At 40.3% G+C, this 25,987-nt stretch overlaps 1 protein-coding gene and 1 long non-coding RNA gene across 4 annotated transcripts; both read left to right on the top strand.

The window, feature by feature from the left end:
• The first annotated feature begins 4,347 nt into the window (after nucleotides 1-4,347).
• LOC110834994 (uncharacterized) lies at nucleotides 4,348-21,653 on the top strand. 3 transcript variants are annotated; one of them, XM_087345313.1, is made up of 9 exons: nucleotides 4,348-4,464; nucleotides 7,205-7,335; nucleotides 8,379-8,435; nucleotides 13,058-13,102; nucleotides 13,518-13,601; nucleotides 14,892-14,966; nucleotides 17,306-17,417; nucleotides 19,745-19,793; nucleotides 21,269-21,653. In XM_087345313.1, exons 1-9 carry the CDS (start codon nucleotides 4,385-4,387, stop codon nucleotides 21,335-21,337), a joined length of 702 nt encoding a protein of 233 aa, XP_087201439.1. In that variant the 5' UTR covers nucleotides 4,348-4,384; the 3' UTR covers nucleotides 21,338-21,653. The 3 variants fall into 3 exon arrangements, with proteins under 3 accessions (XP_087201439.1, XP_087201440.1, XP_087201438.1); XM_087345314.1 differs by having other exon boundaries at nucleotides 19,734-19,793; XM_087345312.1 differs by having other exon boundaries at nucleotides 19,704-19,793.
• Nucleotides 21,654-23,280: 1,627 nt separating this feature from the next.
• LOC147874556 (uncharacterized) lies at nucleotides 23,281-25,351 on the top strand. Its single transcript, XR_015534060.1, has 2 exons — nucleotides 23,281-23,491; nucleotides 24,967-25,351. It is a non-coding gene; the product is annotated as an uncharacterized LOC147874556 (long non-coding RNA).
• The last annotated feature ends 636 nt before the right edge of the window (nucleotides 25,352-25,987 follow it).

Below are 25,987 nucleotides of genomic sequence, written 5' to 3'. Positions count from 1 at the left end.
ATAGACGTAGGTTACGTATGCTTATTTGACTTTTAAATGCACAAGCAGGAGTGTGTAGTCATTCAATATGTGCTAAAAAGTTACAGATGAGTCATTCAATTAATTTATAACGTAAATACAAAACTTGCTCTAACTAATTCTAGAACGATGTACTTTCAATGTAATAATTGTTTTTGAAAGCAAACTGACGACCTTGCCATACGTGCTTATACATCAAAAATCTATTTATAGTTTTTAGAACAATAATATGTATCGTGTCTTACAAAATAATTGGATTTTCTAGATAAATTGATTATATCATTAATGAAATCTCCATTAGATTTTAATAATATCCACTCATCACTATGATTTAGAATGGGGATGAAAAATTATAATAAAATCAAAATTTTAATAATAATTCTGAATTCACAAAGAACGCGTTATGTGAGGAATTGACAGTATTTTTGGAATATTATGTCTGTGAAAATGGACCCATTCCTATAATATTCAGAACAAGTGACTTTTTTCAGGAAGCAACTGACACTTCAAGTCGGCCAGAGCTTGAATCTGACCACTCACAGTGTACAGAGATTTCTGACGTGGCTCGAAATATCTCGACATGTCTTGAGGAGACAGTCGGACTCTCGGCCTGTGGTTTACCTAAGTCTCTCCGGGAGAATGCCACGACGCCTCCTTCCAATTCCTTACCTCAGGATAGTATCCCACAGCTCATTCGACGCTGTGAGTCTTCTACAGTGGAACAACAGCTTCCATAAACCCAAGAATCATCCCGTCTGATGCCGACTGCCGGAATGCATGGATCTTCACCTCCCGACAGAACGGACCGCCTGTGCCTTTTCTCCCTTCCATGCGAACAATACGACTACTTCTACGTATAGAGCTGATGAACATTGAGCTGTCAGCTCCAGTCGTTTCCATTTTCATAAGAAACAATTCGCGTCATTTCCACATTTCAGTGTCGCGTGTGGCAACCGACATGTTTTTCTCAAGCAGTCAGTGGCACAATGGAACAATTCTAAACGTTTTTAATTCACAATCTCATCCTGTGCTCCTGTTCTGACAGGACTGAGTCTGAGTCCCTCGGTTACAGTGCGCGTCTGTTGTCCCTGTCGATGTCAAAAGCTAATGAAAAGATTCGAACTGCGGTCTGCGTCTTGATGGCTTCGTAAATCCTGGTTTTTGTAGTTCTATAATCTGTGCGTTGTCCCGCTGGGCACATTGTGAAGTCCCGGTGGACACGCGGCCAGCGGGAAAAGGGGGCTCTGCCCTCAAACCAGTGACTAAAACTATGAAATAGAAACCCGTTTGCTTACTCATGCCCACAAAACAAAGATCAGGTCAGAAATAACATTTAATTTTTTATAAGCTGCGCGGAATAATGATCTTGATAAATGCCGTGATGTGTGAATTAGGAAACCAAGGTGTGAATTAGAACTGACAGAGGTGGGAATTCGATATGGACAAATCCACTACATGCAGGGAGGAGTAGTGTTAATTCTCACAGAGGCTTGAGATAAAAGCTAACCCGGATCATGTGCAGGGAGTCAAATCTGACTGATAATACAGCCCTTTATATTCTTACGCGACTCGGTAAGAACGGGATCCTCTCTTATACAAGTTCCCCACCCACGCTCTGCAGATTGTGTCAACTGCAGTTCATCTGAACCTCTGGTGGTATGAGAGAGTACAGTGTCGTCCAGAAAAGCACGGTATGTGTAGTTTTAGGTAGCATAGTTTAATGTAGTATGTTATGATGTAGTATAGTACGGTGCAGTGTAGAGTAGTGGAGTGTAGTTTTGTTTAGTATGGTGTAGTATAATTTTGCGCCGTGTTAAGAACTATTAATATGATCGTAAGATATTTATCATATTATAACAAGAGTTGTCATTCAATAAAAAAATGTGCCAGGGCTCCCAAAGTCGACTGGATATGTATTTCTTCCACCGAAATATTACGTCTCTCTTATTTCGCAGCAGAAATTCTGTAAAAACGTAAATTTTTTTTGTGTATTTCGAAATATTTGTCTTCAGATAGAAGGTGTAGATTATATTAAAAATAATAAATGACTCTACGCTGGTGCAATGCTCCGGAAATAAGCGAAAATCGATTGAGATCGATTTCGTTTGAATGTATCTCGAAAAATGAAAGGAGAAACGTTTTTAATATCAAAGAGTTAGGATACTTGTAACGGCAGATGTCTTGAAATGGCCTGTTTCTTAAGATAAGTGAGATGTTGCTCGTATCTTGTTTGAAGTGTGACGAGGTAATAACACGCAGGTGTGTTGTGAACTTGGCGTAATAATACTGAGTGCAAAGTAGGCCTCGTGCTCCCTGAAACACTACAAGCTTTTTCCACATCAGCAGAGTCCAGTCGGTTTCTACTCGTCATGGAACGTCGTCCCTCTCTTACCTAAAGATGTCTTTACCAGTATACTCAACAAAAGACGCTGCTTAATTTTCGGAAGAGAATCTTTCTCGTTATTTGCATCTTTAATTTTGTTTATGAGTATACTTAAAGTTCATAGCAGAAACCGCCAAAATTGTGCCTATGTAATATTTGTGGTTATGTGTAGTTCTGTAAGAATTCATAAGAGCAACTTTGCTTCGACGTGACACGTTGATATATTTTATTACCATAATCATCTTGTGGTCAGGATCAAAACCTGGCAACAGAACTGCTCCTTGCAGGATATCTGACGTCATAGGTTGAGTTTTATTTACGCTAATGCACATTACCTCTCGCAGATAGCCTATATATACTACTAAATTATGTGTAGACTTGTTCTATTTATTTATTTATTTAGTGTTCTGTCTGAGGACAGGTCCATATGAACAGGATCCTTCCATCCTTTTCTCGGACTGGGACCTGTTCATATACGTTCTTGGCAGATGATCCAGAAGTGGTTTGCCATTGCCTTCTTCTGTGTGTGAATGGAGTAATTGTTGGGATGCCACGGAGGAAAACTCCGTGTTTCCTAGACCACGGCCTTGCCCAACACAAGTTATAAATTCGGGCACTGCCGGGAATCGAACCCGAGACCCCAGGATTACAAGGCCAGCGTTCTAACCGCTAGACCACCGTAAGCCACAATATCTAGAAATCACTGTCGGTCTGCAGGATTCAGCATGAGAAATGCCTCTGTCCGAATACTTGATGTCGAAGAAAACTCATCCTTTGGAAATCTGCGAGTATTAAGGAGTTTAAAAAATTTTATCGCACGATGAATAAAGCCTGATATAAATGGTTAATATAATACCTGTAGATACTCTCGCCAAAAGAATTCAAGGAAGAAGATGAATGGATATCACGCCTTCGTAATTTTAACCCCATTCAGGCCTCTAAATAATATTTAAACATTCAGTCCGTACCGCAAAGAAAACTTAACACTTCGCTATCACAAAGGTCAGTTCGTTAATGATGTTTAGTGAAATAATCGTTGGTTACTCTAAGAATCATGCCAGCCAAACCCCCCCCCCCCCAAAAAAAAAATGAAAAAATCTGAGCAAAGTGTCACTGGGCTTTAAAGGATGAATGTTCCCTCCCTTTTACGTCCAGGTTTCCCAAGTGGTGTGACAAAAATACACTGGTTTGCATTTTTCATTTAACCCATGCGCGTTAAATGCAACACTGAATAACAAAATCAACACCTTCCTATTAATACGAAAATAAAAACATTCAAATGATCAAGTTCAGAATGCAGTCGACGTTAACTTCTTCAGGACGAAATCTGAAGGAACTGAACTGAACGCTGGCAAGTAAACACAGCGACTGGCAAAGGAGAATTCACACACAGACTTGGTGTGTTATTTAACCCAAAGTTGGCTGCATTTCTTTTCCAAATCGTGATGTAAAACACAAGGAACGCTTTTCGAAGCAATTAGCTTTAATTAAGGCTAACTTCCAAAGTCTCCACTGGACATCTATTTCATTAAAGTGATCACAAATCTTTGGCTGGAAACGCTGATGAACGATTATCGTAAAACTGCGAGAGAACATTGTTTGGTACGCGTTCAGCCACGCCATTTCATATCGGCCCTGGGGTTGCTGAAGGCGATGTTAAGAATGGAAGTATTTATTTATTATTTTAAAAATTTCCCCGTGCTCTGTTTTGAAGACGCACTGACGTTACTAGGGTACGTTTGGGGCGAGGTAGCGGGGGTTTTGCCTTCCTCCCTCGCCCCCCGCGCCAGGGTGGCTTACTGTGTGCGTCGGGTGCAATGTGGGTAGTTTGTTACATAAGTTTTGTTGCCCCCTGTCAACTACGCAGTTGGAAGCCTCCCATTGGTTACTTTCAGCCTGGGTACTCATCAGTCATTGGTCGCCTCTAGTTCGTATATGGTTCACCGCAGAGTTGTTCACGGGCTCGGCATATAAGTAGCGGAGATGATCGACGCTTTGCGTGAAGGTTGTGTGGAATCGGTAAGGAGTCGACGCCTGTGGCAGTTTGCGGGGACAGTTTTATTGTACGTATTTGAGTACACAATTCCTGTCTGAAGGATATTTCGTTTTTTGGACTGTTTTAATTTTGATTTTACGTGGGCATTGCAACGGTTTCGAAATTCATTAAAAAATTAGAAATAGTGAACTTCATAATTTGGAACTCAGACGTGTTCGTCACAAACAGACTCATAAATCAGCTTATCTATGTGAAATCAATATTAATAATGTATTGTATGGTGGGGTAGACTCATAATATCTTTTATTTATAAATTCTGTTGGCTCTTTATTATTATTATTATTATTATTATTATTCCATGTACCCGGGACAGACCTTGTCCCTAAGGTACATAGGGCAGCAGCTGTTTCCGGGATACATTTTATTTTTAATATGTATTACATGTATTATATTATTTTATTTTACGAATTATATATGAAGTTCCCAAAATGGCAGTTTTCTGAAGTTCCCTGACGTCGTATTCGCCCGGAATGTTGGCCAAATATTTCCTGAGCGACCTGGAGACAGTTTATTATTATTATTATTATTATTAATTATTATTATTATTATTATCGTTGGGGTGATTCAGATATCGTACTGCTCGATCATGTGTTCACAGATATTTATATTTCGATATAAAATGATCTTATGGTTGCTTCTGATATCTATCAACCCTTCGGCTCTGAATTAAGTGTCTTCGAGAACTCTGATATTCGGCCTACAGATTTTATTAGAGACCTTTGTGTCTTCCTTGTTTCTAAAATGTATTTCCGTCAGCGTGTAGAATGCTATAAACTATGTGTTGCTTTTATATTTAGACAGCCTTGAGAGTCTTTACAAAGGCCAAGTACTTGAAAATGCTTTTGTTGTTGGAACATTTTACCACAACCGACTCAAACAGACATCAGAGTATTCGGAAGAAATTGGGTGCCACGTGTTAGGACAGGGGCAAATGGATTAAGTTGGCTCAGGATCGTGGCAGGTGGCGGGCTCTGGTGTTGTCGGTGTCGAACCTGCGGGTTCTGCTATCAGGGAGTTAGTTAGTTAGTGTTGAAACACATTCTTTAATAATCATAATGCGTACAATTACAACTGTGTTTTGGAGAATTGACAGGAGAAATCTCGTTATTTTGATATATTATTCTTATAGAATATTTATAATTGTTAGCCTGTATCAACTGACTATTTCTTTCGAAAGTGTTGATGTTAGATTTTCAACAGGGCTACTTAACTTTCACGTAGTGAATGTCCTCCATTTGACTGTGACTTAGCTGTTATTGACGTTTGTAATAGGCGAAATTTTGACATGTCTGACAATAGATGTTCTTAGCCTATAAATTCTATTCCAATAGGCCAATATGTAATTACCTTGTATTGCCACATTCAGCATTGTGTACAAGAATATATTTTTTTTTAAATTTTATTTTATTTTATATATGTATTTGCTGACGACGTAAAGATTTATCCCAGCACTAAGAATGTTGACGACTGTAAAATTTTGGATAACGGCGTGAAACTCAATTTAGATTAAACTACGATAACTCCTTCTACTCCCAAGACAAACAAAATTCATTTTAATTGTAATTATGTAACACTCTAGTATCACGGTCTTCCTTCTCCAATCTTGATAGCCTTTTCGTTTTCTAAATAACTCTCGAGCTTTTTAAGATTTGAGCAGGCTGGAACTCTTTCACTGTTACTGACTCCTTCAGACTGGAAATAATTTGAAGGAAATTTGCAGCTTTGTGCTACAAAACATTTTTAATGGCGTATGTAACTATAAATATGAATATATTTTATTTAGGTTAAATTTTGTAAGATTCGATTTTGAAAGGCAGAATCCTGAATGGTTTAAAAGCAAAATTAGTTGCTTATCTACTGGGTCTGTCAGAGACTTTTGTTTTTACTGTACATCGTAGCTTAAAGACCACAAGTCTTTCTGCTGTCATCTGCATCGACATCTTTAATAAATATCAGCCATTTAAATTAAATAATTGCTATATTTTCTTAAACCTCCTTTTTAAACAGTATTCATTGTGTTTTTCAGTTCAGTGCTTGTCTGTAATTGGCTTAAACCGAGTGAACTGAACTGAATTTGTTAATATTTAGGTTTTAATGCGAGGTGTGAACTGCTCAATGTATCTTATTATTACAGTTTGGGCAGTAACTTGTTTTTCCTTTCGAATTCTAAGAAAATGTAAAGGAAGTCGGAATATCTTCGGGGCAGAGAAGCATCACAGCTTATAACATAGACGCGTATCACTGAGTCAGCTTAGCACAATGTCGTATAAGCGCAGATCTGTTTTTGGTCAAATTTCTTGACAGACTATTTTGAGTACAAAAGGACGATACCGGAAAGTCAGGATCCTGTTTACACCGGGTTCATTTGCTGTTATATATATTTTCTGTGCCCAAAACTTTGCTTTCGATTATTTTAAATAAAAATCTACTATTAACAGTGTGTGTGTGTGCTACATGGAGATGTTTCTCCTAGTGTTTTGTTAAATTCATTTCATAGAAATGTGTTTCAAATGGAAGATTTGCAGCATTTGAACTATTTGAAGTTCCTGTGACGTTGCTGTGTCAGTGAGTCGAAAATAGAGAACCTCCCGACAACTTTTACAGTAAACCATTCACACCAAATTCAAACGAGACGAGCTTAGAAATTCTGCAGACGGTCTTCGCTCCAAGGGGACTTGAGTGCAAGATGGTGCTAACAGACACGATCTTCATTTGCAATAAATTCTTTGTCTCCCTTTCGTTTCCAGGACCGTCGGAAGACACCTGCAGACGATCAGCATGTGGCGTCGTTTGTCGACGTTTTCCGCTGCTTTATTGATGCTGGCTTCAGGCCCCTCCGACGTCCACTGCTCTCGAGACGGATTCAACATTTACAAAGGTTTGTAAGTGGCAGAGTCTAGTGATTCACCGGGCGGTTTTATCAACTCCAAATCTGAAATAAACGAAGCTTCCCTTGTCACTGGACGCCATCTTTCTTCACGTCAATCTCTTCCCTCGTCCGTTGTGGTCGTTCCGTGGCTTCCGGGCGGTTGCTCTAGGGGTGGATGGCTTGCTGCTTCGCTCGCAGATGTGGTATTAAATCAGGGTGTATTACGGGTGTTTGTGAAGTAGTGACTGGGAGGGCCACGAGAAGAACCTGAGGGTCTTGCACACGCTCGACACAAAATAAATTAAACCCCTTGTTCAAATCGGAGGCTGCTAACTCATGGCGACAATGACCCTCATTTCGGATTGCAGCTCATTGTGGTCTCATTGGCCAATTTACCCTTGGGCACTTCGAGGCTGGTGCCTACTCAACAAAATTAATGACGAGGAAGGCGGTCCTTGAAACGAGATACCCAAGTTTCACCCTTTCAGAATCCAAAATTTTTGCCTAGTGGTCAACACAGTCTCCGGGAATTGGTCCTGAGGCATCGAAAAACTCCAGGTACTTCATTGCACCAAATTGTAAATGTTCAGACTCTCCTCAGTCCTTCGCCGCGGATAATCCGTGTACCGTTTCGCGGAACTAGCCGATCTTCGCCTTCATTCCACGACACCCAGTAGACAAGAAATGGGCCAGATACGATTTTCTGAAACCCCTTTTCCAAAAAGTATTTCCTTTCAAAGCGACGTCCTCCAACAAAAGAACATAACGTCGCCTCTCAGCGCGCCTTCCCCTCGAGACCAAAACATCCTCCGAAACTTTTAAGCTGAACAAAAGAAACATTAAACCTTCCATCGATGTAACCAGAACGACAGAACTGTTAGGTTAGACACATCGCGTTTCGATGCCGCTATTGTGCATCATCCTCAGGTGCGTTACTGAAAAACTAATTTCACGCTTGAGTTATGCGTAATGGTGGCATCGGAATTCGTCTTGAGTAAATTACAACACAAATAAGAAATCGGTGATGACGTAACTCCCTTTTCTCGTTCCAGATATGCTGCGAGGTAAAATCGAGGGGGCGGAAGACGTCTCCAGCATTCCAAAGTTATGTAAGTGGGTTATTTACTCTCAGTCCGGATAGTCTGACGACGGCGAAACTCTGGATTGTGGCCTTTCGGGTTGTGACGCCGTGCGGCCCCTCAAGGTAGATTCTGCTGATTCTACGAAGCCTTCGTAACCGACTGCAAGAGTGCAGTATGTCACACACCGAAAGACCACAGCCCAGAGATTAGTTTCTCTAACTGCATTACGCCATGTCCTCAGATGACGTTTCCCAGTCACCTTTCTTTATCCCTTCGTTGCATGAGCCAGAAGATCGTTATTCGTTCTCTAATTCCTCCAGAAGAAGGTTAGGTTAGGTTAGGTTAGGTTAAGTTAGGTTTGGGTTAGGTTAGGTTAGGTTAAGTTAGGTTTGGGTTAGGTTAGGTTAGGTTACGTTAGGTTTGGGTTAGGTTAGGTTAGGTTACGTTAGGTTTGGGTTAGGTTAGGTTAGGTTAAGTTAGGTTTGGGTTAGGTTAGGTTAGGTTAGGTTAGGTTAGTAAGGGTCAGGACACCAGAAGTTAAAATGCGTCAGTTTTCCAGCCTGTCTCTTGCATTTGAAAGAGTCTCTGTGCTTTTATTGTCACAAATCCTCCCGGTACTGATGAAAAATTCTGCAATCAATGCACCAACCTGTTTTATGACAAATAGCTTGTGTAGCAACGAATCTTAGACAACTAACTTTATATTGCCTTATTATTTTTATTATTGTCCCATCTTCAGCCACTTTCTGGGGTATTTACCTCCATGTACCCGAGACAGACATTGCCCCTGAGTCACATAGTGCAGCAGCTATTTCCGAAATACATTTTGTTTTTTTAATATTTGTTGCATGGATAAAATAGATTTATCATCAGCGTCTTTCGAATGATATATGTTGTTCCTAGAATGGCAGTTTTTTAAAGTTCCCGAATGTAATGTTCGCCCGGGATGTAGGCCAAATATTTTTTGAATTATTATTATTGTTATTATTGGAATTTGGACAGTCTTTCGCCCTGTAAATTTCCACGATTGTAAATCATTAGAGAAATCCCATTATTTTCACTTCAGTACAGAATCGTAATAAATGAAAATGAAAATCTTTTTGAGACACACGTGTTTCTCCACTCCCATCTCAACAGAAACCTAAAATGAATGCATGTGGTAGAATTGTACGTCGTATTAATGAGGAATATAATTTAAATATAATGGCAAAGATAATGTAAATTAAAATTGTAATCTTATTTTTAAGAAACCATAACCCTAGAGAATGTGAAATGGTACTTGCTGGAGCAGAAATTAAAAAGGAATCAACAGGTGACTGAATTCACTTCTGATGAAGAGAATTAGTGTAAAAAGTTGTTGGTGACAATCGACCATTGGATTTGTATCTTTCATAGGACATTAACATTTCGGTTAGCATCGTTAATTAAGTCAGCCATTGGTCAAATGTTTCCTTGGGAACTGAAGGGCGAGGTTTCGCGGTACACGGTTTTAAGGCACGTTTTTTTTATTTAAATCTAACCTAAAAATTCCATTTTGAACTGTCCAATCTTTTATTTCTGGAACATTTTCCATATCTGGATTCTCTTATGTTTCGTCTTATCGTGTCGTGTCAATGTAATTTACAGTTTTACGTGTCTGATAATTTATTACATTTTTATATAATTTAAAACTCAGAATAATATAAAGTCGCGCGTGATTGGTCTTCAGTGTCTGCTGTAGAATAATGAGTGCTTCAGGGCCTGTAGAGAAAAGTTGTCCTTTTGTGAAACTTAATGGCGCTGCTCGTAGCAAATTAAATCAGCTGTCTGGTGCCGGTTCGAGGTTATCGGGTGGTAATGCCATTACGTACGTCCTGCATCACTGCTATGGCGTACACTCCCCGTAATTTGAACCATCGAACCAGCAAAGTGGGACTTTTCGGTCTCTGAATATCACGGAGGTCTGCAGTCCGTAGTAAAACCTCTCTACCCCGGAGATCTGAAATTATAAACAGATGTGCTAAGATGATTTCAGGGCATGTTATTAACATGCTCACACTGGGTAACGTTCTTCGCCCCATGTACCGATGTCTCTCCTGCCCGGGCAGTTGTCTTCCCGTCTGAAATAGGATTCAAAATGATTCTTCACAATCACATAGATGCCCCAGTTCCGGACTCAGTAGGTTGGATGATCCAGAAGAGTGGGACAATTTGTAGGCGTTAACCAGCGCGTACTCTAAAGTAATATTCGAAAGCAAACTGAGAACTAACTTTACAGCATTTTCCCATGTGTGTGGTCATGTCTTGTGCTGACCTGGATACACCACGAGAAGTAATTGCACGGAAAATTCTGACAAATGTTCCATAGAACGAGATGAATCTGTACGCATTTACATAATAGTAGTTCGCGTAATAATAGGTCTGACGTAAACATTTTCTTTACGAGGACAGAATGGACTTCTGTGCGCGCCTTTGCAATTATTTTGGAACCAGGTGACCGATTTTCATGAAATTTCGGCGAATTTAATTTTATTTGAGGTATGCAACCTTCATATATTTCAGGGGCCTGCCACTATTAATAAGGGAAATGAATTAAAATTTCTGACATCCAAGCGAAAATGCAAATAAGGTCATTTATTTTTCTGGGTGTACATTGGCGTAAGAACTCGTGGCGTCCACTTACCCTACGGTGTGATGTCGATAAGTGATAAGTCTCTAGGAGTACAAACAAAAAGTTTGGTACGTTGACAGACCACATACATAAGTAATTTACGTAAAGACTTTATACGAATTCTGTTTTGTTTAAAAATGCAATGATGATGTTAGACGTTTAGATTATTTCGAAACGATAAAAGTTTCTGAAATACATTACTGTGGACAAAAGTTATTATTGTTTGTGGTCGTACGTTTTTGGTATCTATCCATGCACATGGTAACATCTAAAGGAAGGTAGAAGGTTAGCAGATGTTCCACGGATTATTTAACTACTTCGAGACTTCTTGCAAGAGCAGCGCTCTGGCTGATGTTAAATAAGTGCGCCGAATAACACCATTGTAAGTTTCGAACTTCCCCAGAAGAAGTATTATACTTGCAGGTATCTTCGTCGTGCACAGGACAATTTTTTAAAAGCCTGAAGTTTGCGATCAGGAAATTTGTTCTAGTATTTATTGAAAACTGCGTTATGACGATGTTGAAGATCTTCTTGGCAGTGACACCAACTGGTGTTCCTAGAATCTAAAGGTTACAAAAGCACCGAGATGCCAGAAAAATGCACGTTAAGGAGAATTATGTTTTCTCTATTTCACACTGAAAGAATTGAATGTGATTTTGAAAATATGACTTTCATAATTTTTTACGTTAGAAAGTGAAGTTAATATGTTTAAATATACGCTACGTTCTTTATATTTGGGCTCTGAAACCTCTAGAAGAATTACTTCTGTCCCATTGAAAAGCTCGTCTGGTGTACACGACAATCTTAGTAAAACACCGAATTCACTTTCTTACGAAATAAATGCATTGACTTCGTTCTTCATTAGAAATGCTGTTTGCTTAATTTCCGCCTTCAGATGTTTGGATGCATCTGTGCCACTAGGAGATGATCGGACCGTACTTAAATTTTAGCCTATCAGATTTTTATTCTTCGTAATTAATTACTTGCATTTTATAAATTATTTTACGTCGCCCTGTTAATGTTCAGTTCACTGGCCGGTTGTAATAATTTTTGCATCTCTGTGAAACGTCTAAATATCCTAGTATTTCGTATCTCTCGTGTCTCTGACCACTGATAGTGCGAATCGTGTTTCAGCTGTTATTCATTTGAGATTTAGGTCTTGTAGCGTCTTCGTTTGTATAACTACTGCTGTTAATTTCTGTAGTTTCAGAAGCAATTGTTTCCGAAACTACGTCTTTATTTCATCAGTAAAAAATAAATACGAATTAAAATTCTGTGATCGGCCACACTTGGGCTATGCTTTATCGGGCTCTGTGTGCTGGACGTTGACTGAAGAAATCAAAAATAATTTCAATAATTATAGGAGCAACTGGAATTGTCTCCAAGTCACTCAGAAAATATCTGGCCAACATCCGGGGCGAACACGACATCAGGGAATTTAAGAAAACTGCCATTTTGTTATCTTCATACATCTTTCGAAAGACGCTGTCGTAAAATATGTAGTCATCTGTAACACTAAAAGTATGTAATACATGTAGCACTTGTTAAAAACAAAATGTATTTCGGAAATAGCTGCTGCCCTATGTACCTCGGGGGCAAGGTTTGTCTCAGGTACATGGAAGTCTCTCTCTCATTTCCATCAGTCTTCCGACTGGTTTGATGCCTATCTGGCCCCAATATCTTCAATTCCACATATTTCTACAGCCCACATTCTCAAAAATCTGCTTCACATATTTCAATCTTTGTCTCCCCTTACAATTTTTCCCTCCAACTGTTCCTATCCAATCCTGGGTGCCTCAAAATGTGTCCCACCATCCCAAGGAAGCAAATTCCCTACAAAGTGGTGAATAGATGGAATAATAATAATAAAGATGTGACAAGAAATGACGAGTGCATTTAGACTTTCAGAGAGAACAGTCCGACCATCATTAGAACAGGAAACTGCATTCGTTGAAAGAATATCCCTTCTGGACGGTAATTATTTTCTCTTCTGTTACAGTCTTTTACCGCACTCCGTTACTGGGCCAGCAGAGCGACGGTCGTGGTGAGTCCTAAGACATCCTGTCTTGTCTGTTTTGTGCAGAGTGAGAAACGAGGCTTTCATTTGATTAAAGTTTACGTCAATTTTATACCAGTTCTGTAGACTCTGCAAATTTCTCTTACAATGTTCAGAAATACTTACAGGAGTGTGGAATTCATATTTTGTTTCTTGATTGTTTAGCAAATTGAGTTACCGGAAAGTTGTTGCGTGGTTGATTAAAACAGGACGAGGTGGGGGCTGATTGATTAATTTACCAGTTGTTCTTGAGCGCTCTACGCCATGGTTTTCGCTTACGAGAGGAGGACGTTGCTGAGATGAGACTGTGGTCTTATGTGATCAGGAAGATGAACTGCAAGCCCATATCTCCGGATGTAGCTGACGCAAGTTTACGTTACATAAGTCTTCGTTATTTTTTCAGATTACGTGGTGGACCGAGATGCTTTGCAGGATACTCTGCTGGCGGTCGATACAGACGCAGGTGCAGAGGACAGCCCCAAAAGCGGTGAGTGCTGGGTGTTTAACTTTGCCTGTAACACTTTTTCGTAATCTCCATTGGAACAATCGCCTTAAGTTACGGGCTCTCAGACCTACTCAGGTCTGCGTGTATGTGACGTTTGTTATGACGTCACTAGATCTATGTCTGGAGTCTGGAGTCTGGAGCACATCACACGTCTTTTCACTCGGTGCTAAGCTTCGTGTGAATTGGTAACCGTTTCTAAGGTTATATGAAACGAAGTTCCATATTCCGTGTCCTGTCAAATTAACAAACTTACTGACTTCCCGCTAATACTAAAGCCGGCCAATGGGCACTGTCTGGGGTGTTTCCCACTCACTTAAATTTTGTAAGTTTGTATCATTTGTTTCCCTTATCAGAGCTGCATGCCAAGCCTTCTTAACATCAGCACATGCGTCACTGTTTCAAAACGCCACTCGAAGAAGAATGGGTATAACTAACTAACTAACTAGATAGTTTACCGAACCCGAAGGTTCATCACCGAAGTAACCAAAGCCCTCCACCGGACCCTGTCCTGGGCCAACAAAATCCAGTCTCCTTCAACTCCTATCTCCCATAGATCCCGCCTGACATTATCCTCCCATCTACGTCTAGGTCTCCCCAGAGGTCTCTTCCCCTCAGGCTTCCCAAATAGTGGACCCAACCAACCAGATGGCTTACGGAACCCGAAGGTTCATCACCGAATTAACCAAAGCCCTCCACCGGACCCTGTCCTGGGCCAACAAAATCCAGTCTCCTTCAACTCCTATCTCCCATAGATCCCGCCTGAGATTATCCTCCCATCTACGTCTAGGTCTCCCCAAGGGTCTCTTTCCCTCAGGCTTCCCGACCAATACCCGGTGCACACCTCTTGTCCCATCCATGCGTGCTACATGTCCCACCAATCTCATTCTTCTCGACTTAATCACCCTGACAATATTGGGGGAGGAGTACAGATTTTTAAGTTCGTCATTATACAGTTTCCTCCACGCCCCATCGTCTTCTCTCCTAGGCCCAAATATCCACCTCAACACCCAATTCTCAAACATCTGCAACCTGTGTTCCTCCCTCAGAGTGAGAGACCATGTTTCGCACCCATACAAAACAACAGGCAAGATTACTGTTTTGTATACTTTAATCTTCAGGTTCTTAGAAATCAGACGGGAAGACAAAATATTTTGAATTGAGAAGTAGCAAGCATTTCCAGAATTTAGTCTCCTCCTAACTTCCTCATGAGTGTCATTTTCATTTGTGAAGAATGTGTATAAAGTAACTAAATCGTGTTCTTATGGTTTGCAGGCTTCCTCAGGGACAGATTCCCGCTGCCTCGAACCGCTGTTAAGAGGGATACAGGACCACGATATATATATAGAGGTAAGAACCCCAATTTATAGTTTAGAAGAGTGAAATGTAAAATTCGCGTCAGATCACTTTTACGACAGGAACTCCGGAGCTGAGATGTAAAAAAGTGGAAACTTAAACCCTCCAAGACGTTTTCCGAAGCACTGGCGCGCGTTCTCTCTTACATTCTACTGCCTGTTAACAGAAATTATGAACGGGATACAAAATGTAGATCTGTTTCGTGCATTAGTTTGCCTTGTACTCACAGATCGCATCGGTACGATACATAACCTCAAAAATCCATACTTTTCCCATCTTTGGTACCTTTAACATGCAACACTGCATTAATTAAAACGTAAATATGTTTTTCTTACTTATGATATCTCTGTAGGGAGCTTCACTGAACGAACCATCAGCCAGCACAGTCGAACAGACACATTTCGACAGATCGCTGTTATGTTGCATTGTGCGGATAATTACCTTCATAAAAGTTGACCGTTCTTCGAAGCCCTGCAAGAGCTCAAAATGCCTGTGGTGTCGCTTAAGCGGAGCGGCCGTAGTATCGTGCCTTCGTTGCCGTGGCGAGCTGAATGATTATTTAAGGGGATCACTCAGTCAGTTTTTAAAAACCGGGTTCAAAACCCGTTATTTTTTGGATAAATTTGTAAAATTCGAAAACCAGTTTTTAAAATTTAAAAAACCGGTTTTTGATACTATAATTAATATGTAAAAATTTCTGTTATATGAACTAAAAAATTTAAAGACTGAAATTAGTTACAAATTATTAAATGCTTTAGGAGTACGAATTCAAGAAAGAAGACAAGTTGGATTGGTAACCCTTTTGCTATATTTGCAAAATCCACAAAACATTTCAACAAAGAAATCTAGTGAATTTCCACTAGAATCGAAACTCGATATTATTAAGTTATCTGGAAAAATATTGTCTTGAATATATCCAAATTCTTGTATGAAAACAGATTCCGATGATGAATATATCTGAGACGGAGAAACTATTAATCAGGGCAATGCTCTAAAAGGAGCCATGGAAAAATCAGTTCATAGGTTTTTTGAGGGACCTGAAGAAATAATTTCAAATATGAAGACACTGAAGGCCGAATTTTCAGTATTTGAAAAGAACAAAGAATTTGGATTTATTATTTGATGCCCTGAAAACGATAAAACCAAGTTCAGTAGCCAGTGAGAGAGTATTTTCTATTTCAGGCAATTTTGTATCTAGAATAAGAAAAAGATTAGGTAATCGTTCAGTGGACATTTTATGTTTTTTGAAATCATATTTCCTGAAGAAAAATACTAAATGAAATAAAAATTTATATTTTGTACGGATTTTAGTTTTTTATTTGGTTTCGTATGGAGTATATTTTATTTTGTTTAATTATTCAAAATAAAATATTTTATTAAATATTAAAATATTAAAATATCACGCTATACGCGACATACATTTACGAAACAACATTGAATGTGATAACAAAGTACAATTGATCTAGAAGAGGATAACTTTCCGATATTTAATGGACATCTGACGAAGGATTGCATTTAGAATATTACATTTGAGTTTATATCGATTATACACCTGAAGATGGTTCATTGAAAACCGAAACATGTCGTGAAAAGATGATGCTCTAATTATATATCGAACATTTAGATAGAAAGAGCATCATTTTAATATATTTTAAATATTTTAAATATTAAATGTTAATTGTAGTAATAATATTTTAAAATTTAATAAAACATTTTATAATGATTAGACGGCTAAAATTAAACAATTATAATCATTACAATATGACGCAACATTATCATCTCATGAATATTTTATTTTGTTATATTTTTGTAGTTCCATAAATATTAAGTAAACTGAACATTTTTAAAATAAGTATAAATATTTTTTTTACTGTTTTAATTATATTTTGGTTTTTTTTTGTAAAAAAAATCGGAAACCGGTTTTTTTCAAAAGTCGGTTTTTGTATAAACCCTAGTGGCTGCCCTGATCCGACTCACTTCCGGTACGGTTTGCTGATTGCGATCGTGGGTTCAGACACGCGATTTGATGATTGGGACATATCACGTAATTGATGGTTCGGTGGTTGTTTAACGACGATGTATCAACTGTATAGACCACCTAGCAACTAATTAAGTGATATGATGGTTGTGTTTGGCGGGGAGGAGTCGGTCATGGTCTACTTAGAGGTATTATGCAGGATTTATCTCGGAGTGACTGAGAAATACAAAAAAATACTGATGCCCTAACTACAAATTATTCAAGAGCTACGTAGAACGTAAACGTCAGTTGAGATAACGCATCACATAAATATGAATATTCATGAAGTTTAATGTTCATTGCTTTCTCTTTAAAGGGCCCAACTCCGGAACTTCAGGTGACACCAAAGCGCTGAGTAAGAGGGGCCCAGGTTCGATTCTCACATGGGCACTCTCTTCCAAGCGGCCTCTGATGCAGTCTGATATAAGGCAATTGGTTTTTATATGCGATTATCCTAGCTGATAGACGAAACGTAACCTATCAGGACAGTTGCGTCCACATACCAAAGTGTTAAAGACTGGAACAGTTATCGAGTCGTATCGTGGGGCTGTTTAAGAGACGACTGCAAATTCCATGTGATAATATTTGAACTCACGCTGGGTGACGTGAATGAGCAGTTTGGGATAGTACTCAACGGGAAATGTCAATGGGTTTAACACACGAAATAGCGCCATTAGCATAGCCAATTGAAGTAGGCCACGGCCATGTGGCCAGGTTTGGAACTGACAGGGAATACGGGCAGAATTTTGATGTAGATAATTTTAGCAAAAGTCAACTTGGAAGACAGAGAAAGAGATATGGGGGTAATATTAAGATTAATCACACGGAACTACGTAGATTGTAATCTTCTGAATTATTAAAATTTGGGGCACGGCTCAGAAGTGATTGGAGGTTCCACATTTGTAAGTAGGCTTAAATACCATTAGACGATCGTTTCTTCACGAAGTACGCAAATTATTGTTAAAAGTGAATTTAGGCATACGAGGTGCGATCGGAAAGTTTCAAGACTGCGCCTATAAAAACCCGTACACTTATCTCAGGTATTAAATTCATCCATCACCCTCAAAGTAGTTCCCCTGGGAGTGAACACAACGATCCCAGCGCCGCTGCCAAGCCTGGAAGCATCCCTGGAAATCTTTCTTTGTCAGCCTGTCAAGCACCATCTGCGATTCTGCCTGAATCTCTTCTATCGTCTCAAATCTCCTTCCCTTTAGCTGAATTTTCATCTTTGGGAAGAGGAAGAAGTCACACGGCGAATAAGGAGGGTGCGGGATGACGGCCATGGTGTTTGAGGCCAAAAACTGCCGAACTTTGAGGGCGGTGTGCGCTGGCGCGTTGTCATGATGCGTCGCATGTAGAGTTCTTCCTTTAGAATCAGCTGACAGGTCCCATAGCCTATCCCAACAATGTCGCACAAGTCGTTGATGGTACGACGTCGATCTTCGTGAATGGCCTGCCGAATCTTCGTAACATTTTCGGGCGTTGTGCTCGAAGATGGTCGTCCAGAACGCTCGTCATCATCGACAGAGGTTCGGCCATTTTTAAAACGTGAATGCCACACAAAAGTTTGTGCACGACCCATTGTGGACTCCCCAAATGCTTGCTTTAGCATTTCATAGGTTTCCGTAGCCGTTTTGGCGAGTCTTTGGCAAAATTTGATGCACACGCCATTCCGAAATCGCAGGAGGGTCGGTGTAATGCACTACCAAAACGCCCGTAACTAAGAAACAAATGCTAATTCGATGATGCCGGCTGGCACACTGATTCACTAAGAATGTAGGCCGCACCCCCTAGCGGCAGAAGCTCGTACTACATCCGGTTCGCCCGCTATTGACACAGTCTTGAAACTTTCCGATCGCACCTTGTATTTGAGACACGTGAAGGCAGGTTACACGAAGCTAACAGAACTGTGTTCTCTCTCTCTCTCTCACGCTTTCGGCTTGGATGTTCATGGCGATCAAGGTGAGTTCCCTAGGACTCGGTGTGTAACTTCGGGTTTTGCAAATAAGTCGCCTCCGACGTTTCTCTCCTGTTCACAGAGCAGCAGATAGAAAATGTGAAAAATTTGTTCCACGAAGACAAGAATGCTTTTGCAGGTTTGCCCTAGACCACGGGTCCTCACCCTTTTTCGCCGGCGTAACATTAATTCTAATTTAACACACTAAATGTTAACACTAACCAAATTTGTTGAGGGAAAACGTATTTATGTTAATATCATCTTTTCATTTTCTTACTTAGTTCTCCTACCACTCAACATTGGCACGCGTACCATAGGTTGAGAAACGCTGCCCTAGAGGAAAATAAAATACAAATGAAGTTAAATATAACTTTTGGACAATATACGGACATAACGCGACAGTTTTCATTTTCAGGAATCCAAAGAAAATATTTCGCAGTCAGGAAGAACTCTGCATTTTTTGTGTTTGGGAACTTTATACAGAATTTAAGCATGTGTAGGTTCTGAATGCGTAATTTTGATAATGAATTCAGAAATTCAGAATTGGATTAATTAATCCGCGGACCCCAAGGGACGCATTTTAAAAATCACTGTCATTTAAAGTGGCTTTTTTTGATACGTTCTTGAATTTAGATTGAAAAGAACGACAACATTAAGAAACGAAAATCCAGGTTAATAGGCAGTCATTGTGTGTGTCGTAATGCTGATTTGCTTTGCTGTTCCTCTTGTAAACTGACATGGCGTGTATTGTACACAGTTGTTTCTTCTCACTGTTCCGAAAAACCAGACATCCTTCAGCTGGTGGACCCACAGCCTTCATTGCCACGATGGGGAAGAGAGATCGAAGGTAAGAAGAAATTCATTCGCTGCAAAATGTCCGCTGGACGGTACTTAAGACTAGATCTTATTTATTAAGTCCTCGGTCTAAGAGTGAATCAGTTACTTATTGTAACGAAAATCCACTGGTAAAATTTATGAACTACTAAGGAAATTACGTAGTATAATAATTTTTTCCATACGGTGACCTAAATCAAGAATCAGAAAGTGAGCGAGACATTTAGCACGCATGAAGGGAGCGAAAGTCTTACAACAGACAATTGGCCAATTTGCACGTCTGTGGATGAAAATTTGAACAGATCTTTCAGCAGCAGAGTGTAAAAATCTGTGCTGACCAGCTTGTTGTGAACTTGATGGCTAGGTTTGGTTTCGTCGAACCAGAAATTCTTTTAAAATGTCACAAGATTCTGCACCTCATAGCTCCTTGATTTGGCAAACGAACACAATATATCCCGCTTTGTATGGATCTCCTGAGCTTCGTTACCTTGTCTGCAATTGCTGGAAATCGGCAAAACTAGCGTATCCAGAAGGAGACGGTTTCTGGAGCGGCCAGATCTTCATAATCAACTTCCGTCAGTCTGTCCTTGTCTCCTTAGTTTCGCTAAGATTAGAGCCCCAAGAGATTTTATTTCATACGTCATTTAATGACGTTATATCAATTGTAAAATTATACACTGTAGTACTGGAGGGTAATTATTCAAGGTGAATTCTCAGGGGCTGCGATGGAGCGAGGACAGCAGATTATTTCAAGATACAATATTATATTGGGGTCCGCAGTGTCTGAGGCGTGGGCCTTGTGTCGCTTGGTCACTGGAACCGTGGGTTCGAATCCCACTCAAGCCATGGATGTTTGTCCGCGTTGTCCTGTGTACAGGTAGAGGCCTTGCGACGGGCCGATCCCTCATCCAAGGAGTCCTACCAAATGTCTATAGATCAAGCCAACTTAACAGATGGGACCCGCAGTGCTCAGGCACTTGAAGAACGGGTCGATCCCAGTATCCCAGTATATTATATTAATAAGAATTAGTTATGCTCACCTATTATTACTTTTTATTATCGCTGAACGCATATTTTATGGTCGTGCGTGAACTCTGTGTCTCGCGGGGCGGTTTATACTTCCCAGTGTTATTTTATGAAATGAGTGTGAGATGGGTGGGGAATATAGCACACATGAGGAAGGTGAGAAGTTCACAAAATATTTTCATCGGAAAAGGGAAGATAATATTAAAATAAATGTTAGAGAGGGCGGATTTTGACGGGATTCATGTAGGCCACAGATAGCACAAGAGGTCAGAACTTTTTAAATATGGTGGTCAATGTTACGATCGCATTGAAAGCAGGGAATATTTTGTCTAGGTGTCCTTACCTAGAAGGAATCTGCTCCGTGGTTTTCCGGAACACATTGCGATTAATTCACTGCAAATTAGACCACGGCGGCCATAGACTTAAACCGCACAATGATACAGTGTCGATGTATCTTTACAGTTTCTCCCAGAGTCGCCGTCAGCAGTGACATCGCTGGTAATTCCTCCTGTTAACTCTGTCGAGGCTTAATTGCTGTTTATGGCAGAAAGTTCTCGTCGTTTGCATCTCCAGTATTATTTTGTTAGTGTTTTCATTAATCACCTGTTTGTATGTTGCATTATATATTAATTCCATTAACTACATATCCGCAGGGATGTTGTGTAATTCAACTCTGTAAAGTGTAAAATGCCTATTAAAATAATGTGTTGTGACAGTCTTAAATTACAACTATTGTAATTACTGTTGAGGTTAATGACATGTATGTAGCAATGTTATGTATGAAATCGCACTAAATTAGCAGAGACTTGGACAGGAAATCTGCAGGCAATAAAAATATAAATTCATACTTGTGATACATCTTTAATACGGGATTTATGAGGTGCGATCGGAAAGTTTCAAGACTGCGCCTATAAAAATCCGTACACTTATCTCAGGTATTAATTTCATCCATCACCCTCGAAGTAGTTCCCCTGGGAGTGAACACAACGATCCCAGCGCCGCTGCCAAGCCTGGAAGCATCCCTGGAAATCTTTCTTTGTCAGCCTGTCAAGCACCATCTGCGATTCTGCCTGAATCTCTTCTATCGTCTCAAATCTCCTTCCCTTTAGCTGAATTTTCATCTTTGGGAAGAGGAAGAAGTCACACGGCGAATAAGGAGGGTGCGGGATGACGGCCATGGTGTTTGAGGCCAAAAACTGCCGAACTTTGAGGGCGGTGTGCGCTGGCGCGTTGTCATGATGCGTCGCATGTAGAGTTCTTCCTTTAGAATCAGCTGACAGGTCCCATAGCCTATCCCAACAATGTCGCACAAGTCGTTGATGGTACGACGTCGATCTTCGTGAATGGCCTGCCGAATCTTCGTAACATTTTCGGGCGTTGTGCTCGAAGATGGTCGTCCAGAACGCTCGTCATCATCGACAGAGGTTCGGCCATTTTTAAAACGTGAATGCCACACAAAAGTTTGCGGACTCCCCAAATGCTTGCTTTAGCATTTCATAGGTTTCCGTAGCCGTTTTGGCGAGTCTTTGGCAAAATTTGATGCACACGCCATTCCGAAATCGCAGGAGGGTCGGTGTAATGCACTACCAAAACGCCCGTAACTAAGAAACAAATGCTAATTCGATGATGCCGGCTGGCACACTGATTCACTAAGAATGTAGGCCGCACCCCCTAGCGGCAGAAGCTCGTACTACATCCGGTTCGCCCGCTATTGACACAGTCTTGAAACTTTCCGATCGCACCTTGTATTTGAGACACGTGAAGGCAGGTTACACGAAGCTAACAGAACTGTGTTCTCTCTCTCTCTCTCACGCTTTCGGCTTGGATGTTCATGGCGATCAAGGTGAGTTCCCTAGGACTCGGTGTGTAACTTCGGGTTTTGCAAATAAGTCGCCTCCGACGTTTCTCTCCTGTTCACAGAGCAGCAGATAGAAAATGTGAAAAATTTGTTCCACGAAGACAAGAATGCTTTTGCAGGTTTGCCCTAGACCACGGGTCCTCACCCTTTTTCGCCGGCGTAACATTAATTCTAATTTAACACACTAAATGTTAACACTAACCAAATTTGTTGAGGGAAAACGTATTTATGTTAATATCATCTTTTCATTTTCTTACTTAGTTCTCCTACCACTCAACATTGGCACGCGTACCATAGGTTGAGAAACGCTGCCCTAGAGGAAAATAAAATACAAATGAAGTTAAATATAACTTTTGGACAATATACGGACATAACGCGACAGTTTTCATTTTCAGGAATCCAAAGAAAATATTTCGCAGTCAGGAAGAACTCTGCATTTTTTGTGTTTGGGAACTTTATACAGAATTTAAGCATGTGTAGGTTCTGAATGCGTAATTTTGATAATGAATTCAGAAATTCAGAATTGGATTAATTAATCCGCGGACCCCAAGGGACGCATTTTAAAAATCACTGTCATTTAAAGTGGATTTTTTTGATACGTTCTTGAATTTAGATTGAAAAGAACGACAACATTAAGAAACGAAAATCCAGGTTAATAGGCAGTCATTGTGTGTGTCGTAATGCTGATTTGCTTTGCTGTTCCTCTTGTAAACTGACATGGCGTGTATTGTACACAGTTGTTTCTTCTCACTGTTCCGAAAAACCAGACATCCTTCAGCTGGTGGACCCACAGCCTTCATTGCCACGATGGGGAAGAGAGATCGAAGGTAAGAAGAAATTCATTCGCTGCAAAATGTCCGCTGGACGGTACTTAAGACTAGATCTTATTTATTAAGTCCTCGGTCTAAGAGTGAATCAGTTACTTATTGTAACGAAAATCCACTGGTAAAATTTATGAACTACTAAGGAAATTACGTAGTATAATAATTTTTTCCATACGGTGACCTAAATCAAGAATCAGAAAGTGAGCGAGACATTTAGCACGCATGAAGGGAGCGAAAGTCTTACAACAGACAATTGGCCAATTTGCACGTCTGTGGATGAAAATTTGAACAGATCTTTCAGCAGCAGAGTGTAAAAATCTGTGCTGACCAGCTTGTTGTGAACTTGATGGCTAGGTTTGGTTTCGTCGAACCAGAAATTCTTTTAAAATGTCACAAGATTCTGCACCTCATAGCTCCTTGATTTGGCAAACGAACACAATATATCCCGCTTTGTATGGATCTCCTGAGCTTCGTTACCTTGTCTGCAATTGCTGGAAATCGGCAAAACTAGCGTATCCAGAAGGAGACGGTTTCTGGAGCGGCCAGATCTTCATAATCAACTTCCGTCAGTCTGTCCTTGTCTCCTTAGTTTCGCTAAGATTAGAGCCCCAAGAGATTTTATTTCATACGTCATTTAATGACGTTATATCAATTGTAAAATTATACACTGTAGTACTGGAGGGTAATTATTCAAGGTGAATTCTCAGGGGCTGCGATGGAGCGAGGACAGCAGATTATTTCAAGATACAATATTATATTGGGGTCTGCAGTGTCTGAGGCGTGGGCCTTGTGTCGCTTGGTCACTGGAACCGTGGGTTCGAATCCCACTCAAGCCATGGATGTTTGTCCGCGTTGTCCTGTGTACAGGTAGAGGCCTTGCGACGGGCCGATCCCTCATCCAAGGAGACCTACCGAATGTCGATAGATCAAGCCAACTTAACAGATGGGACCCGCAGTGCTCAGGCACTTGAAGAACGGGTCGATCCCAGTATCCCAGTATATTATATTAATAAGAATTAGTTATGCTCACCTATTATTACTTTTTATTATCGCTGAACGCATATTTTATGGTCGTGCGTGAACTCTGTGTCTCGCGGGGCGGTTTATACTTCCCAGTGTTATTTTATGAAATGAGTGTGAGATGGGTGGGGAATATAGCACACATGAGGAAGGTGAGAAGTTCACAAAATATTTTCATCGGAAAAGGGAAGATAATATTAAAATAAATGTTAGAGAGGGCGGATTTTGACGGGATTCATGTAGGCCACAGATAGCACAAGAGGTCAGAACTTTTTAAATATGGTGGTCAATGTTACGATCGCATTGAAAGCAGGGAATATTTTGTCTAGGTGTCCTTACCTAGAAGGAATCTGCTCCGTGGTTTTCCGGAACACATTGCGATTAATTCACTGCAAATTAGACCACGGCGGCCATAGACTTAAACCGCACAATGATACAGTGTCGATGTATCTTTACAGTTTCTCCCAGAGTCGCCGTCAGCAGTGACATCGCTGGTAATTCCTCCTGTTAACTCTGTCGAGGCTTAATTGCTGTTTATGGCAGAAAGTTCTCGTCGTTTGCATCTCCAGTATTATTTTGTTAGTGTTTTCATTAATCACCTGTTTGTATGTTGCATTATATATTAATTCCATTAACTACATATCCGCAGGGATGTTGTGTAATTCAACTCTGTAAAGTGTAAAATGCCTATTAAAATAATGTGTTGTGACAGTCTTAAATTACAACTATTGTAATTACTGTTGAGGTTAATGACATGTATGTAGCAATGTTATGTATGAAATCGCACTAAATTAGCAGAGACTTGGACAGGAAATCTGCAGGCAATAAAAATATAAATTCATACTTGTGATACATCTTTAATACGGGATTTATGAGGTGCGATCGGAAAGTTTCAAGACTGCGCCTATAAAAATCCGTACACTTATCTCAGGTATTAATTTCATCCATCACCCTCGAAGTAGTTCCCCTGGGAGTGAACACAACGATCCCAGCGCCGCTGCCAAGCCTGGAAGCATCCCTGGAAATCTTTCTTTGTCAGCCTGTCAAGCACCATCTGCGATTCTGCCTGAATCTCTTCTATCGTCTCAAATCTCCTTCCCTTTAGCTGAATTTTCATCTTTGGGAAGAGGAAGAAGTCACACGGAGCTTAGAAAGGAAGTTGGGGTCGGTTCTTGCAAGATCTTTGAGCTCCTGACAAACGAGAAGTCGATTCTGCTTCTGGTCCTCAGACAGGATGCGTCGCATGTGGAGTTCTTCCTTTAGAATCAGCTGACAGGTCCCATAGCCTATCCCAACAATGTCGCACAAGTCGTTGATGGTACGACGTCGATCTTCGTAACATTTTCGGGCGTTGTGCTCGAAGATGGTCGTCCAGAACGCTCGTCATCATCGACAGAGGTTCGGCCATTTTTAAAACGTGAATGCCACACAAAAGTTTGCGGACTCCCCAAATGCTTGCTTTAGCATTTCATAGGTTTC

Source organism: Zootermopsis nevadensis, unplaced genomic scaffold, assembly GCF_977971745.1.
Source record: "Zootermopsis nevadensis isolate Lab colony 2312 unplaced genomic scaffold, Znev_1.0 Znev_ptg000008l, whole genome shotgun sequence".
Classification (NCBI taxonomy): Eukaryota; Metazoa; Arthropoda; class Insecta; order Blattodea; family Termopsidae; genus Zootermopsis; species Zootermopsis nevadensis.
This window is presented reverse-complemented; position numbering and strand designations above follow the sequence as displayed.